The sequence below is a fragment of the Notolabrus celidotus genome, chromosome 22 (assembly GCF_009762535.1).
Source record: "Notolabrus celidotus isolate fNotCel1 chromosome 22, fNotCel1.pri, whole genome shotgun sequence".
In the NCBI taxonomy this organism is placed as follows: Eukaryota; Metazoa; Chordata; class Actinopteri; order Labriformes; family Labridae; genus Notolabrus; species Notolabrus celidotus.
Genome location: NC_048293.1, coordinates 6,056,252 through 6,073,542, shown reverse-complemented (window position 1 = coordinate 6,073,542; position 17,291 = coordinate 6,056,252). Strand labels below are relative to the sequence as shown.

Below are 17,291 nucleotides of genomic sequence, written 5' to 3'. Positions count from 1 at the left end.
TACGTCCCCTGTGTCCTGCCTTTTTTTCCCCTTACGCAGGAAGGGGGGCACGTCTTTCCGCTTCAACATAGCACTAGAAACAGATTCAGTTTTCACTTTTATGTTTTCCTGAACTTCTGTCTTTACACACGAGGACCCCACCCCTTCTTACCTGTCCTACTTTCTTTCTTCTCCTTTGCCCTCTTGTCTATGTTGTCAAATCAAATCTAAGCTGGACCACGTGTTTACTGCATGTCTCTTACTCTAGAGATCTCAACAGTGTGACAGATACTATTTATTAAGATGTTCCCTTTGTTTACTTTGGTATTTTTTTATGTTCACCTAAATTGTAGGATTTACGTACCTCTACTTCACTACTGCAAAGGGTTTGAACATGTAACTGAGATTTAGATTATAATGACCGTTATTCCACTTGCCATATTGTGAGATTTAGTAAGTTTTACGCACAGGTATTACGGTATTTTGTATATGGCTCAAGGGCGCCCTCACTCGGTCGACAGTTATTAACTTCGACAGACGTGTCCCAGGTGAGTTGCAAAGACCACTGTACACAAATTCAATGTATTAATGTCCATAAACACAATTGATGGATTCAGACCACTGGGAATATTGATGAGGCAGGTCCATAGTGGGTTACTGTAGCCCAATGTTCAAGTGCTGATATGCCCATAAATCAAAATTGTACAATTATAAGCAAGCTAACTAGCTACCATGCTAATATCACCTGCAGTCCTTTGGTGGTGTGTTGCATGAGCTGCCAACAAGCCAGCTTTATGACTGACCAGAAATTAGTCTTAGTTCTTCTACACACAATGCACCAGTGTTTTCAACTAACCAGCTATGGGGAAGTACAACTCTGTTTCAAATCTAGACCACAGAACATTAATTGGCAAATATTTAAATAGGCCAACACTATAAAACATTATGTAAAACATACCAGCACATACATCTATTCCTTCCTCTATGTCAATAATGAAGTAAAGTTTTTTTCTTCTATGTGAAATGAGCTCTGGCTGAACCAACTACAACATAGACTTGTTACTTTCATTACATTATTACACTAATCTGGTGGTCAAGCAGTAGGCACTAGGCCTATACCAGAGAAGACAGTTTTCTGCATGGAGTATTTTTTATATTAATTATATTTTCTTAGTATGTAAACTTTTATTCTTTTCAATTTAGTATTCATTTGTTTTACCAAAGCAATGTGTATAAATTCTTCTTTCACCACTGCTAGTAGATACAGCTGAAATCCCTTGTTCACACAAACAAGTTGTGCAGCACATACTTCAAATTTTGAATCAGCATTCAGACTATGTTCTACTTTTATGATGACAGTCACTATTGACAACTTCAAATTTTAAAGCCCAAATTTAAACAATGCAAACTCAAACTCAAAGTCGCTTTTAACAATAAAAGAAGTCTGATTTAGAGATATGTGATTTTTTAAGACATGACAGAACTGACAGAACACTGAGGACGAAAGAGAGTCCCCGTCTAATCTAAAATTGCTGTCAGAGACACGCTATCAACAAAGACAAACAGCTGAGGTAAACTGACAGAAGGGATATGATAGATCAAAGGTACACAGGAAGAAGAGGCAAAAGTGTTTCTTTATTTACAATGTTTCATTACTTACTTCAAAGTTAAAGACTTTTCATGAAATAGATACCTTTTCTCAATATTCAGGCAAAAATCATGCACATTAAGTAACACAACACAATGTCAAAGTAAAGCTTTTTGTTGCGTGGTTTTTAGCTGCAACATTGTACGTTCATAGATTAAGATGCACCAAATAAAGAAATTAATAAATGAAACAGGCTCATTCGAATGTCAGGACCTATTTTATACAGTCTATGGTCAGGACACTGACATATTCGGAGTTATTTAAATTCCTCAGTATTCAAGTTAAGGCTGTCACATTGCAATATGAGAATCAAATATATAATAAAGCACAGTTTCAAAAAGACATTATAAATACTTCACAATAGACCAAATATCCACCAATACCACAAACAGGTGATAAAATACTGTCAGGGCTGTGCCTAACTAATTAGCTACAACATGGAGCCACCCGAAATCCAAAACTATGATTGGTTATTAAGGTTTTCAGAGGCTGACATTATTTTAAAATAATGTATTAAGGCAGTGTTTAACTTTCTTTGCATTTCATTGCAGCACATTTTCTTCTGTTATTTTTTTCAACTATAGAAAATACTTCGCACGTATTTTTTTTTAGATAGATGAATGGTAGAGGGATCAGACATTAAAAAAATTTAAGTACACTCCTGCAAACGTTTCAACACATTTTTAACAGGATAACAGGAAAATTTAGTAAATAAATTAGATGTCCACCTAGGGCTTTCAGAGCTGCCATTCACTTTTGAAAATTAAAACATATACACAGGAATAAAACATCTGCATGATAATATTATATTTGTTGTAAAAATAGACTTGATATTTATACAGTCTGATATATTCATCCCCCTTTCCCACTGTTTCAGATGTTACATTGGAGCTATAGTCAGTTAGCTTAGCTTTGGGTAGAAACAAAAAGAGACAGCTAACTGAACTTTGTGTTGAGGAAAGACAACAAAGTACAATAAATAACTGTTTTAAAAATATTTTTGAAATCAGCTGAGTAGTAGATATGTTTGTATACATACGCTAGCAGCTGTTTCCCCTCTGTTTCCGGTCATTATGCTAAGCTAGGCTAACAAATGGCTCCCTCCAGTTTCATATTTAATAAACATAAGCAAACAGTTGAATACATCCTCCCATAAAACTCATTACAACTAATCAAAAAAAGTGCATTTCCAAAGCTACTCCTTTAAAAGAATGTTTACAGTAATACTGACCATAAAATATTAACAAACTTAAAACTCTTAATCAGATTTAAGTTTCACAGAAGAATAAAATCACATTGAGTCATAGGGTGAGCATATATTTCTCACAGATGCAGCTTATTTAGTAAAAAGTATACATTCTCCAAAAACCTAAACAGCAGGACACACGTAGGGGTCATCATACCCCACTGGACTGTAGGAGAAATCCACAAACATAGAACGAGGAAACGGCATGGCGGACATGGTTCCACAAAGATTATCAGGGTGAGTGAAAGTGTCCGACTGGAGCGTCGGGACAGAGTTATATATTTTTTTTAAAAAGAGGTGTTGGGGTGACTTCACTTCAGCTGGGGGAGAAATGAAAACAGAGGACAGAGAGACACTGCTGGAGTCAGAGCTTTGACTCTGAGTATGACACAGGACTTTCAGTGCGTATGTTTGGGAAAGTGGTGACTCAGAGTCTGTAGCAGCTCTACTCTGTAGAGAAGCATCCAGATCACTGTCTCCCTCTGGCTGTAACTCAACGTCACTGACACTGATGATGCTGTGCTGCCAGTCGTACTGAAGGTGGGAAAGTGTCAGAAGGGGCTTCTGGAGACTTTGAGGAATCTGAGAGGTGAGGACATCTGAGTAGATGGCAGACAGATCAGAGTCAGAGGATGTCTTGGCTTTGGCTGAGCTTTTGTTGCAAGTCTGAGCCCCTGATACTGGAAAGTGATTGTAGCCATTCAAGGAATATGTTTGGAGATTACACAAACTTTTATAGGTGAGGTCTTCTTTGTCATGGTCTGAGTTCAGCAGCTTACTTTCACCAAGCAAAACAACCTCAGAGTATTTCATCTGTATCTTATCAGCAGGCCACTTCATGCCCTGAAAGGGAAAACATTTCAAATTTAGATCCACCTCTCTACTTTAAACCTTTTTTAAAAGATTATTTTCCAGCAGTGTTGGGCAGTGGAATCAGTTAGTGAACACAACATATGAACACCTAAAGTAAAAAGGGGACATGTTCTCAAGTTTCATACCCAGCAGATATGATTCAGCATTAAACCACAGCCATGAGCTACTTAAAAAATGAACATGTTTGTACAGAGAATGTGAGGTGCCTCTAAAATATGATGCAAGATTAAACGTTAAGTTATCGAAGAGTATTGACAAGAGGAGTCTAAACAAAGCATACATTTTTAGGTCCATTGATATAGAATCTATTCGAAAGTACTTTGATAGTTGGTCTTTTTTCAAGCACAAATTAATTTTGGCCTTTGTAATGTGATTTCCATTAATTTTAAATGACATTCTTTTACTGTTACTGGAAGTTATCATTGCGTTTTAAACTTTAACCTAATACATTTACTAATAATCCAAATGTAAATCTTCATTTAATGATACTTTGTGTCACTCTGGTTTGCTCACAGAGCACTTGAACTGACTAACCCTCAGTCATGGCATTTTTGCCTATGCTGCCATCTAGTGGTTATAATTTTAACCTTGCTAATGGTGGGTTGGTGGATACAAAACTGAACAACTTCAGTTTGAATCAAAAATTTAGTTAAATAAAAATATACATACAAATGAGTATGGATGCAATTATTTTTTCAGTTGCAACAAATTTTCCTGACAAATTAAGTGAAATCTTACAAAAATGACCTGGAATGGATCATAGGGGAGCTACTGATGAAGACATTTAACATAGCTGTTCAACACGTTTCTTTCTTACTTAGAATGCTATCTGTGTGTTGAGAGAGAGTATTAGCAGTTCACTGAAGAAAGAACTTTATTCTTTTAATACTTCTTCTAAAAATATCAGATTTCTATTTTTTATTGTGATCCTAATACACAGTTGTAAAGACAAATCTCACAAGAATATCACTTTTTAAAATACCCTGTTGTGGTTTATTTATTTTTAATCTAAGGGGGTTGATCTACAGTTAAGGGAAGAGTGCTCAGTGATTTAAATTTACCTCCAAAGCAGGTTTTGGGGTCCAGTTAGCCAAGCTGCTTTGGGAAGGATTGGGGACGTCCTGGAACAGCTTCTTTTTCACCCTATAAGGTAATTACAATATTTATTTCATAAAATGAGACAGGAGACTTCAGTTATACTCCATTTACAAAGAAGGTACATTACTAGATGCAGAAAACAGATCTTTATGTGTGTGTTTTGTGTTTCCTTTGTTCAGTGTGGGGTGTCACAAGTGCAAGAATCAGATCTCACATCTTAGTCTGTGCCAAACAGGCCACCGCTACGAGCACCAGGGAAGTCAGTATGAGGGAAAGGACGGCCCACACCACTAAAGAAACCTCGTCAGAGCCTTCAGACACACAAACACATAAAAATACAATATACAAAGACACAACCTCAGCAAGTTAGGTTACAAACAGGGAAATGTATGTGTTTTACTTTAAGAGTGAATGTTTGTGTGTGTGTGTGGGTGGGTTTGTGTGTGTCCCATTTCCACCTATGTGCACATTAGTGATGGGTCCAACTATTCCAGCTCCAGGGTCAGTGTTGGCCTGCATGAAGATGTCGTAGCTACCAGGGGACAGATTCCTCAGAGAGTAACTGTTAGCCTGAGCAGGCACACTCACACCTAAATTAACAAAAAGAGGAAAGAAAATGTTATTATATGTAAAAAATACAACAAAAAGTCAAATCAGAAAGATTAGTTAAGGTTCCTCCTCCATATATCAGAATAAATGTGTGTACGACTCACTCTTGGCTGGTTGTGTTGCTGTTTTGAAGTAGAGTGTGTAGTTGCGGAGAAACCCATGAAGCAGCTCCACAGGTACAGCAGTCCAGGTGAGCTTTACTGAGCTGCCAGAGATCTGCTTCACTTCCACTAAAGGACCAGCAGAGGGCGCTACACAGGCAGAGAGATAGGATCAATCATAGGGCCTGTTCATTGATTATAAAACATGGATGTAGTCTCAATGACATCAATCATTGGTTTCCATAATGAAGCTCAAAAATGGCTGTGATCATATTTTAAGTGCTGCCTTCTGCTATTTTTTTCTGATTTAGTAACAAGCAAAGAGGTAAGGCTGAGGCGGGCCTTTAGCCTCCTGGTAAACAGCTATAACATACACACCTGTCAGTCAACTCACGATGCTCCTAACTAGGCAAACTTATGTAGAGCTCTTAGTCTTAATATAATCAAAAAGGATATGTTCTATAAAAACTAATCCAGGCCGTAATCATTTAATTCTGTTGTAAAAACACTTTTTCACCTGCAGTTTTTCCACTTAGTAATTGTCTACATTTTTCAGCCCTGGAGGCTGCTGCTTGTGCATGGTGTGAGAAGAGGCTGGCACACTATCTCTGTTTCATGACAAGAGGGATGATAAAATGTGTGTGTGTTCTTCAAAAGCCAGCTGATCTTGTCTGGTCTGGTAGATGAGGGCAGAGATAACTTTGGTTTATCACGAAACACTGTTTGGACTGGTATCTAAAAAACAAAAGCAATAGATAGTAAATAGTACACAGTATATAGAAAGCATATGGTGGCTTCCTGGGTGGTATCCTCCTTACTGTGCACACACACCGGCATACTTGTTCATCCAAACACTTTGCAAGAAACATATTTCGGTTTGATGGTGCACCACAAACCTTTTGCAATATCATCCCCTGCTCTTCAATACAGTTATTGATATGTCAAGCTGTTTACATAACCTGACTGTAGCATAATAGCCTAGCACTCTTACCTCTTGTCTCTCACTTTCTCTTTCTCTGCCTCAGTTAATATTTATAGCATAACAAGTATTTACTTTGTTTTTATACTTTTATTATAGATAAGTATTCTTCTAAAATACTTGTGCATGTCAAGCTTTTTACTGACACGCTAACACTGTAACCAAGACGTAAGGGCACTTAGTGTGATTTAAATTCATATTTACACACATCATATCACACTCCTTTAGTGCTGGAATATAAATAGATATGCACTTAGGTGTAGAAGTATATTATATCTTCACTTTTGGGCACAATTACTTCTAGGGGCGCCCAAGTCTGAAGCACAAAAACACAGACACGCTTCACGAAAAACTTTTCACTTTCCTTCTTCAATGGCAGCATCTTTCTGCATCTGTGACTGCAGTTAAAAATGACACATACCAGGTGCTGTCTTTGAAAAATGGTGTTCTTCATGAAAACATCTGTGATTGCTGACAGGGGCCAAGAGTGGTTTGGTGGAGGCTGTTGCCTCTCACATACTTGTGTTTTTTGGAATCAGTTGTAGATAACCATATCGTACCTCCTTGGAGTGTATAAATGTAGATGGTCTTGTTCTGACCCGCCCCTCTTTCACCATACAACGCTCTGACTGAAACAGCAAAACGCTCCAAGGGCTGTACTCCCTCTGTAACAACACAAAGATTAATGACTTCATAATATCATCTCTGAATACACAACAGGATCATTACATTCTGCATATTAAACTGTTGTGTGTGTGAAGCTACCTGTGATGACTAATGCTGTGCAGGAACTATTCAGCCTCTTCCAGTGAAGGATGCTGCTATTTTTGTCTCTCACAGCAAACCACTCCACCACGTAGCCACTTGATGGCCAATCAGCTGGAGCCGTCCAACGAACATCTAACCGGCTGTCATCCAGGGGGCTTGCAGAGAGGTTGCTCATAGATGGTGTCTCTGAAGACGAGGACACATTTAGAGATTTCTTTTAGGTATAGAATTATTATAAAATATATACTTAATTAGAGAAGATTAGTATTATGAATTTAGTATTTATTCCATCTTGTAAAAAGCAAACAAAAAACAGAACGTTGTTTTATCAAGCATTTTAAAACTAACCAGTGGGTAGTTAATGTTAGTACAAATGGTAAGAGTTCGCTGTTAAATCATGTCAATCCAAGTACTTGAGTCTTGACCTGTTTCTTCCATCCATGCCCAGCACTATTTGTTTCTAAGTCTTTTGTCAGTTATGACATCTTTATTAGATTTCACAAATCCTTTTTCCATAATGTGCTAAATAGACATTATTAGATCCCACACTTCTTATGTTGCAAAGACCCACCGTACTCTGCTTCTGATTGGTTAGTTATGTTGGTTAGTTGGTAGTGAGAGCTGCGTTTCTGGCATACCATTTTTAAGTGGACTACATTGACTCGTACATGATAAACCTCATCCTCAATTACATCCCAAACTGGAAACCATTGAAATGAATTAGATTTTTAAACTATAAATCTAGCCTAGCAGGCTACCGCTACATCACACATCTTGATGTTCTGATTGGTCTATTCATCTGAATGGCATTTTGCTCTGCGCCCATCAATAAAGTCCCTTTGAATTCAAAAACAAACAGAGAGGTTGCCAAAACATGCTAATTTGAAACTCCTGTGAGGGGTTTTTAGGTGGTGATGAAACAGAGTGAAAGGGATGCTGATGCCTCTTTATGGGTCATCAGCACCAAAACTGATATTTTTCTACTTAGTAATATTTAATGCCTGAAATCTCTGCTGTGGGGTTAATGAACAATACAATTACATACTTCAGAAACAGCCTTTTCTCATGTTTTGGATGGCAGTTACTCCTGATAAGTTTGACATTTTACTGTTGGGGAAAAAAGCAGGACCAGAATTTGATGTTAAGAGACACCACCTGCACATGTACTGGACAAAATCAGCAACATTTTGGGTCTCCAAAATTGACAGAAAACTAAGTACCTCACAGTAGAGTTGATGTAATAATCTGCAAACTGCTTTACAAGTTGGGGTGATGAGTTTAGATTGGGTGGATTGCAGCAGCCTGTAGTGTACGGACTGATTGGATCAGAGGTAACTTTGACATGTAGACACAATTTATAACAAATAACAATGAACAGACAGCAGCTGCTGCGTCAACTGATCACTGTTTGAAAGCCAATTCTTGTATTCTGTCCTTGAAGTCATTCATATTATTTCAGTCTTTTGTATACAAAAGGTTAATTTGTGAAGAATGACAAAAAGAAAGCCTAAAAGAAACTCTCCACGCACTTGCGGAGGTGGGTAGATTGCAGGATTGTACTTTGAGAAGTTCCAAAAGAAGCCATTCTCCAAGCTTTTCATCTGCATCTGGCACACTTACAAGAATCGCTACTAAAATCACCTGGAGCTCTAAATGAGGAGGTATCTTTTAGTAGACCTAAAATCAATGCCAAGAAGTATTAAAGCTGCTCTAGAAACCCAGCAAACTGCCTATAAGAGACACTTTCGACTAAGATTTCCTCCACTCTGTCACACTTGGATACCTACTTCTCAAAATAACCCTAAAACCATCCTCTGTTGCTCCTTGATGCAATGACATAAGCAGGGCCTTACCTGCGTCAGAGGCTCCAAGGAGCCATATTTGAGCTTCTGGTGAGGTCCCTCCAGAGGTCGAGGCCGTCAGAGAGCATGAGCATCGTCCAGCAGGGAGGAGCAGGCTACAGGAGGTACTTGCATGATCCAAATCTCTGCAGCTCCCAGGATCATTCAGGACATGACTGCTCTCAGTCTCACAGGTCACATTGTAGAACAGAACTCTGCCATTGGCAAGAGAGAGAGGCAGGGGCTGCACAGCACAAACCAGGAGAGCCAACGGAAAGTAAGAAGTTAAACTAAATTTCTGTGAGATGATGGATGTTTAAATCAGAATTCATTAAAACCGATAATATGAAAATGGTACCCTCTCTCTCTCCCTTTCAACCTCTAATCTGACTATAAGGTAATGAAGACGTAATTTCACGATGGTATTAAAGAAAATTATGGGCAGACAGAGGGTGATTCAAAACTAATCAGATCCAAAAGTTATTAAACTGTAAAGCTCAGAGTGATATGAGCAGTCATGACTCAAATTCACACATTTCTTCACACATTTCTTCACACATTTCTTCACACATTTCTTCACAAAGCACACACACACACACACACACACAGACATACACAAACACACACACACACACACACATACACAAACACAAACACACACACACACACACACACAAACACACACACACACACACACACACACACCTGCCACAGCAGTGAGGTCCGTCTCCAACCGTTCATGTCTGTCTGTTTCACTTGTCTCCAGAATGCTGGGGCATCAGAGGGAGCTTGTGGAGAAAAATATGAAGAAGATACAGCATAAAACACAAATAATGACAAGGTACTCTGTGTACTTTTGTCTGATGAGAAAATATGTATAATCACATATTCCTCACTTGGAAGTAATTACAGTGAACGTATAAAGTGGAAACCTTTGCTGGTTGGCTGAGATATCTGAACAATTATTGCATTGGTTTATCTCAAATTTGGTAGAGATAGTCATGGTCCCTTGGTGCTATTAGAAAGTTGACATGTTTAGATTACAGAGTAATATCTTCAAAACTATTAGATAGTGATGGTGCCAGGATGATGCATCCTTTGAACTTTGGTCATCCTTGATATTTCCATTAAAGCCACCAGCAGGTCAGCACTTTTCAAGTCCCAATCCCAAACCACAAACTGAAGCACTGCACAGATGTGGACTTTGCTGACATCAGCTGTGCGGTACATGAGTTAATGAGTCAGTGAGGTCTTGGGACGGTACAAGATTGGGGGATGGGACACACTATTCCGCCTCACCACTATCATCGCTCTCTCTTCATCTCCCTCTATCCCTCTAACATGAGTCTGGTTCTGCTGGAGGTTTCTGCCTGTTAAAGGAAGTTTTTCCTTGCCGCTGTGACTTACTAAATGCTGCAAAGCACTCTGCTTATGGTGGATTAAGATGAGATCAGACTGAGTCCTGTCTAGAGTTGGGACTTGATCTTATCCTGTCTTGATGTTGGGTTTTTATTAATAATTTAACATAGAGTACGGTCTAGACCTGCTATGTTTGTAAAAGCGTCTCGAGAGAACATTTGTAGCGATTTGGCACTATATAAATAAAGATTGATTGATTGGCTGTTAGTACATTAAAGTGCCTGGAAAAATGAAGCCAAAGTGGATAAAACCAAGTTCCTTGATTGTCCACTTGAGGCTGGTTCCAAAAGCCAAGGAATCCCCTTAAGGTCCCATGTCAAATTCCCATTTTTAACCATGTTTACACACTGGTAAAAAAGAGTTATACATATATTTACACAAACAGGGGCTGAGTTGGCGTACAGGCGGCCTCAGATCCCCCTATTTGCCTGTTTCAGGGTTTCACTACATCCATGTTTTATATAGATTACAATGTATTTCTGTGTCTTACATTGCAGTATTTCTATATCTTCTAGCAAACCGTCAAAATTCAGGAAAGCCAATCATGTGACTCCTTTGCAAATGTTCAGCTGAAAAACATCAAAAACTCAATGGTGTCTGTATTAAGAAGACAGGAGACTTTCAGAAAACACAACATGTAAGTGTCCTCTCACCGTCCTCTGCTGTCCCTCCCTGGGCTTCGTTGCTCCACAGGCTCCAGGGACTCATTGCGCTCAGGTAGCGGTGACGCAGCCTGATGCTGTATGATGTATCAGGTCTGAAGACACACACCAGGAAGCTGTAGTCTCTCACTGTCACATTTTGGACCTGAACATCCAACTGTTTAAGAAAGGGAACCAGGACAAAGGAGGATCAAGATCTATAGGGCAAGGCAATTTTTATGTTGTGCTGCTCTTACTTAGGTAAAATGAAACATCTGCTTAATTTATTTTAAATTACAAAGTATTGTAAGGACTTGGTCTTAACTTGTAGAAGTGTAACCACATTATGGGATGCTGTGATATTGCCAAATACTTAATGCATGAACATGCAACTTCATGTTATGAAAGTTTGTATTTAGGCCGATTAGTGAGTTGCAGACCTGTCCCTTTGCTGTGAACTGGATTTGGGATGTCAGGTCTCCCGCTTTGATTTCATGGTGAGACACTGGAAATTCAGACAGTATGCTGCTCCAGGTTACATTCAGACACTGAGGTCTCTCTTTGACGGGCTTTACACTTTTCAAAATCGCAGGAGGCAACATCACTGAGGCAGAGAGAGAGAGAGAGAGAGAGAGAGAGAGAGAGAGAGAGAGAGAGAGAGAGAGAGAGAGAGAGAGAGAGAGAGAGAGAGAGAGAGAGAGAGAGAGAGAGAGAGAGAGAGAGAGAGAGAGAGAGAGAGAGAGAGAGAGAGAGAGAAGTGAGAGAGCAGTAAGCCAAGAAGAATCTGTGTTTAGGTCATATGACCAAAGCCTCACCTTCAATTCTACCTGACTGACAGCGGCTTTGTGACACTATATCCTCGCTCTGACTGTGAGCTGTGACAGTAATGTTGAATGTAAACCTCACGGATGAGCCATTAAGCGCTGCTGTGCAGCTGGTGCCAGACGTGGTACAGCTGAACGTCGTCAGAGGGCTTTTAAATGAGATGTTAGATCTTCGAATCCTTAAATACACAAACATAAATGATAGATGGAGAGATACTTTAGAAGGACATACTAATACACACAAAAAAAATCCTAGTATTGTATCCTAGTCTTGTAAACAACAAGCAAAACCACAAACTTGTAAAAAACAACAACCCAAATACACACATGCTATGTCACGCAAAAGGATCTGCATATGATTCAGAGGCATGTAAAAAGTCACGCACTAACGCTGCTCTTTTACTAAAATTGCGCATAAATTTACAATCTTATCAACAGTTCAAAAACGATCTTGCAACGAGCTTTAAGATGCGCAAGTGTTATCATATCAGTGAATCAAGGCCTCACATGAACGGATATCAAAAGTGAGTTACAAAACCAAGCATTTGCACACAGCATACAGACTTGTTATCTAACAATAATGCTGACACAAACTAGAAAACATGCAAAAACAAAGTGGTCCCTATTTCTGCACAGAGACTCGGCTGATCCGGTTTGACTGGATCATTTTTAAGCTGTCATAAACACTGATAAACACCCTGCAGGGAGCAAAATAAATATTTCATTAATGCACATAATGTTTGAATCAAAAGCTGTCAATGTAAGTGAATAATCTGGATTATCCTTGGTTTAGTACTCACTACATTTTAGAATTTTATAAAAGCAGTTACAGTTTGGATCAAAGGGTAAAGTGCTACCAGACCGTTTGAGAAAAGGCATAGCTTTCTAATCATAATGAATTTATCACACACAAATATATCAGGTAGAAAGGATGGAAATTGAGATCTCAAATCTCTCTAACAGTAGAATTGTCCCGCAAGCTGCAGACTGGGGAAGTAGAAGCTTCAAACATCATAGGCCACATAATTGAGACATATTCTTTTAAAATGAAAACCATGGGCCATGTATTTAATTTTGTGTCCCTCTTAACCCATTCTGAAGCTTGAAATACTCACTTTAACATCAAGAGTGTGACTGAAAATAATCCCCCTAGCTATTGGTTGGGTAGCATTCAAGAAAAACTACAACATACAGCTGTTAAAGCCTCTTTCACATTGCAATTCTACAATAGAGCAGGAAAGTTCCGGCATCACTATGCCTTTATACTTTCACATTGAACCCTCACAATGGTGTAATACTGCTGCTATTGAGTTGACAAGACATGTATTAGAGGAATATTTCATCTCACCCTGGGATCCTCTTAACTTGCAGAGTGTAGTGTGTTGCTGGAGTGTCCCCCGGCTCCCAGCTGCAGGTGACATTCGCTCGATTTATGAACACACAGCCAATCAGCCTGGGGGGTCTGGGGTCTGTCTTCAAGGACGTTAAGGAGACAGCTGGAGGTAGAACTGAAGATGGAGAGAGGCTGGCATGAAGATCTTATAGAGCAATCTTTGTGCTAAGATGAGAGCATGTGGTTAAAAAGTAAATTTGGCTTGGATTTGAATTTTGAAACATTATTGAAGCAGCTTTTTTTACCAAACATGACTGTTATAAGTTAGGAGACAGATTTCTTATAAGACAAAAGGTAACGTGATAAATTCTGAAACCTATCTTATCAGGTCACGCACAGATGATTTATTGTGTAAAAAAAAGTTTGATGTGCTTCCATTGCTATTTGGCCTGAGGTGTAAACAGTCGTTCAGACAAGACTCTGCAGGAAGTGTGCCAAGATTTGTCTTCCCCAAATAGTCTTACTGGTTCAGCTTGCTCCTTGGTTTTTTAAAAGGTTAGTCAACATGATCATACTAGGTCTTACATACCTACATTGGCTCATTCTCAAGAAGTATGTTGGTGCATTTTTCAGAGGGGGAACCTTTCTAGAAAACTGTTTTCTGGTACTTTAACATAACTTTTGTTTATTTAACCAAAGGATTCATGAAGAGATTCAAACTTTTATTGAAAGCTGTAAGTGTTGTTACAGCTGAAAACAATTCAGCTGTGATACACTCTAACAAAATGAACCCCCATAAGTCCGTACGCAATATCTAGGCAAAGACAGACATACATATATAATGCTTACACAGTAGAGGAGCGGTTTTCTGTAGCTGTATCCAATTCTTCATCATTAATGATTTCATAGTCTTGTAAAGTTTGGGAACTTTTGCATTTTAAATATATTTCAGTCGATTTCACTGCATGTTTCACAATAAAGCGTCACTATTGCTTATTATTCAACTTCACCTTTAATTCTTTATCTTGATGTTTTTAGGATTTTTGCTTAATGTGCAGGATTTAGTTGCAACAAACTTTGAGGCTGCAGATTGCAACCAATAAACTGATAGTCACTGCATCCTCCCTTGCAAAGAGTGGAAACAAACACTATGGTGGTGATCAGTATTCATGAAAAAAGGTCCTCTCTAGTGACTGAGTTTGGTTTGTCCACTCTGGGCTACTGTAGAATCATTGTGCTGCGACATGACAGACTTCATGGAAGAGGACCTAATCTTTTAGTACAAAAAAAGGACCTTGTTCTCTAATAGTGGGAACAGTGATAGTAGGTTATTCGCTAACAAACATACATTTCATTTCTGCAACTGGATTCTCTCATCTCGTGTACTTGTCCTCTAAAGTTTGAGCAATGAAGTGCTAGAGCAGCATTAACTTGATTTTAAAAAGCAACTTAGAAACATAACTCCACAATAGGGAAACATCACGCATAAACTTTATGTACGTTGCTCACTGCTAAAACATTAGCAAAGTTCAAGTTCCAATTTACAAGAAAACTGACCCACTGCGTCAGATAAACAGGTTTGTGATATTTGTTTCAGCTTTATCGTGTCACATCAGTCAAAATAAATGAACTTGAAGGCATGATCTAAATCAAATAATAGTTTATCATCACACTGAGTCTCATTGAATCATTCTGCCTAGGTTAAAGAGGAGAAGACTGAGAGTTACCCAGGGCAAGTGTTGCCCCCAGCAGACAGATCCACATCACAGCAGGGTTCTGCTCCATGAACACCAACTGCAGCCCCGCTTTCTTACTCCTCCATCACACTACCAGTGACCCAGCTCAGTTACCTGCACACTGAACAGAAACACTCAGTTTATCATTCCCCTTGAAATAGCTGCCTGCATAATTAAAAACTATCACTACAAATATTCAATGCTTTAGCTGCTCAAACTACATCATCAAAGCATTGCCGCATTTCAGCAGAGGAAATGTGTTTAAAAACACATTGCAGTTTGTTCAATTTGACTTCCTGAAGTGTGTGTGGTGGTTTCAGCAAGTAAATGAGTAAACTGTGACGGGTTCCTAAATCAAAATAATGATAAGTTTTACCTTTCACAGTGTAGAAAACTTGTATCTGGGTGTGGTTCAAACATGAGGCAACATTCAGAAATCCTCTTTTAAATGAAAGTTAAGTGAAACTATCACACTAGATGATTCATAGACTGTCTATAGGGTTAAGATGAGATCAGACTGAGTCCTGTCTAGAAGATGGGGCTGGATTTTATCCGGTCTTGATGTTGGGTCTTTGCCAATAATATAACATAGAGTACGGTCTGGACCCGCTCTGTGTGTAAAGCATCTTGGGATTACATTTGTTGTGATTTGGTGCTGTATAAATAAAGATTGATTGATACCATTGTAAAATGATCATACTGAGGCATAGACATGTTAACACAATTAGATTTTCTATCTTAAAGGTGGATGTAATGTTTAAATATTGTATGCCCTGTTGGGCAGGTTAATCCTAACCAAGATCCTAAATCCGTAGTCATTGTTAACTACAAATAAATATCATGTGTTGCAAGTGTTGGCAAGTGAATGCTTGCCAATTTCAATAAGTTGTTCAAAAAATTGTCCAAAATCAAGTGATTTCATTTTGTATTTTTTTTTTAACCACAAGTCCAAAGTTAATCACTTTGAATGGATGTAAGAGAAACTGCATCAAAAGTCTTCATACTTACCAAACTGGAAGAGTGTTGCTCCAGTGCCCCAACAGTTAATCGATAACAAACGATTGTCTAAGTTAAAGTTAATAAAAACTCAGTTAATGTACAAATTAAGTACAACTTTTTTGGCAGAACTGTTGTACTGACCACTCAAAGTATACAGGTAACTTATTGGAGAAATAACGCATTATTATATCAATACGTCCTTAGTAGCATCACGTGCGTTTAATGACGGAATGGGTCGATTAATCGTTTCGCTTACCGTGAAACTAGCTACAGCCTTTTAAAGACAAAAGTTAGAAAGAGTTCAATTGAAGTCTCCCGGCAAAGTTCCAAAGCACCTGCACAAAATGAAACACACTACTGGAAGAAGTCTAAAATGCAGTCCACTTCAGAGAGGGCTCGAAAAAGACGCGCGAGTCAGTGACTCTATTAGCAGAGTGTGCCAACCCAGCAGCAGCAGCAGCAGCCTCCTCTCTATCTGTAGTAAACACACACATGTACCGCCCAACTATCTGTCAATGCACCGGAAAAGAGTAGTTCCATATTTGGAGTATAGGGTCCCGCATCAGGATCAGAGACGATCAGAGAGGCTCTGATAAGAGATCTGAGAGTGACTCACAGACCCACGCACAATCTTGAACATCCAATCAACGGAAGTAGGAGTTCTGAAAAAGAGTAGACTTTCTTCACTTTCTGCAAGTTTGAACGCACATAATCTGAAACTATGATTATTGGGTTACTAATTTGGATTATGATCACAAAAGTGTGCACATTTCTCTCTTTTCCATGTGCACAAGTTTGTATGAGTCCATAAGTATTCTTAATTCCACATTTCACTGCAGAGCTGACTCACTGGCTCTGTCCAAAAATGACTAAGAAAACAAATAATGAGCTGCAGGATATCTCAAAGCAATCTCAACAGCAGGTTACAATATCCACCCGACTGATTCATTTCACGGTCTACTAACGACTTCCTCCATTCACATAAATCATCTGGTTCATGAACGACTGATGATACTGAAAAACACCAGCAGATTTTAGACATGCACAGGTGTGTAGCTTTGATTGATGTATCCCAAGCCAATATCAAGCTTACCTACGTCATACTTCATAGATTAATTCACTGAGTTCAGACGGCTAACACTTTAGTATCAGATATCACTCCTGGGGTAGGCAGCTCTGATGTTATAGTGTAGTATA

The 17,291-nt window shown here is 38.8% G+C and overlaps 1 protein-coding gene and 1 long non-coding RNA gene across 4 annotated transcripts; one reads left to right on the top strand and one right to left on the bottom strand.

Moving 5' to 3' along the window:
* Positions 1-77: 77 nt before the first annotated feature.
* LOC117806207 lies at positions 78-5,556 on the top strand. 2 transcript variants are annotated; one of them, XR_004629628.1, is made up of 3 exons: positions 78-527; positions 4,819-4,896; positions 5,024-5,556. It is a non-coding gene; the product is annotated as an uncharacterized LOC117806207 (long non-coding RNA). The 2 variants fall into 2 exon arrangements; XR_004629627.1 differs by having other exon boundaries at positions 4,816-4,896.
* On the bottom strand, positions 1,608-16,694 carry LOC117806205 (interleukin-6 receptor subunit beta). Of its 2 annotated transcripts, XM_034674990.1 has the most exons (16): positions 16,351-16,694; positions 16,104-16,160; positions 15,087-15,216; positions 13,375-13,534; positions 12,018-12,205; positions 11,643-11,806; positions 11,215-11,380; positions 9,848-9,930; positions 9,155-9,386; positions 7,299-7,487; positions 7,094-7,198; positions 5,558-5,704; positions 5,303-5,434; positions 5,059-5,155; positions 4,808-4,889; positions 1,608-3,716 (listed from the first exon to the last, which is right to left on the bottom strand). In XM_034674990.1, exons 3-16 carry the CDS (start codon positions 15,142-15,144, stop codon positions 2,997-2,999), a joined length of 2,523 nt encoding a protein of 840 aa, XP_034530881.1. In that variant the 5' UTR covers positions 15,145-15,216; positions 16,104-16,160; positions 16,351-16,694; the 3' UTR covers positions 1,608-2,996. The 2 variants fall into 2 exon arrangements, with proteins under 2 accessions (XP_034530881.1, XP_034530882.1); XM_034674991.1 differs by lacking the exons at positions 11,643-11,806; positions 13,375-13,534; positions 15,087-15,216; positions 16,104-16,160; positions 16,351-16,694 and having other exon boundaries at positions 12,018-12,129.
* Positions 16,695-17,291: the final 597 nt, after the last annotated feature.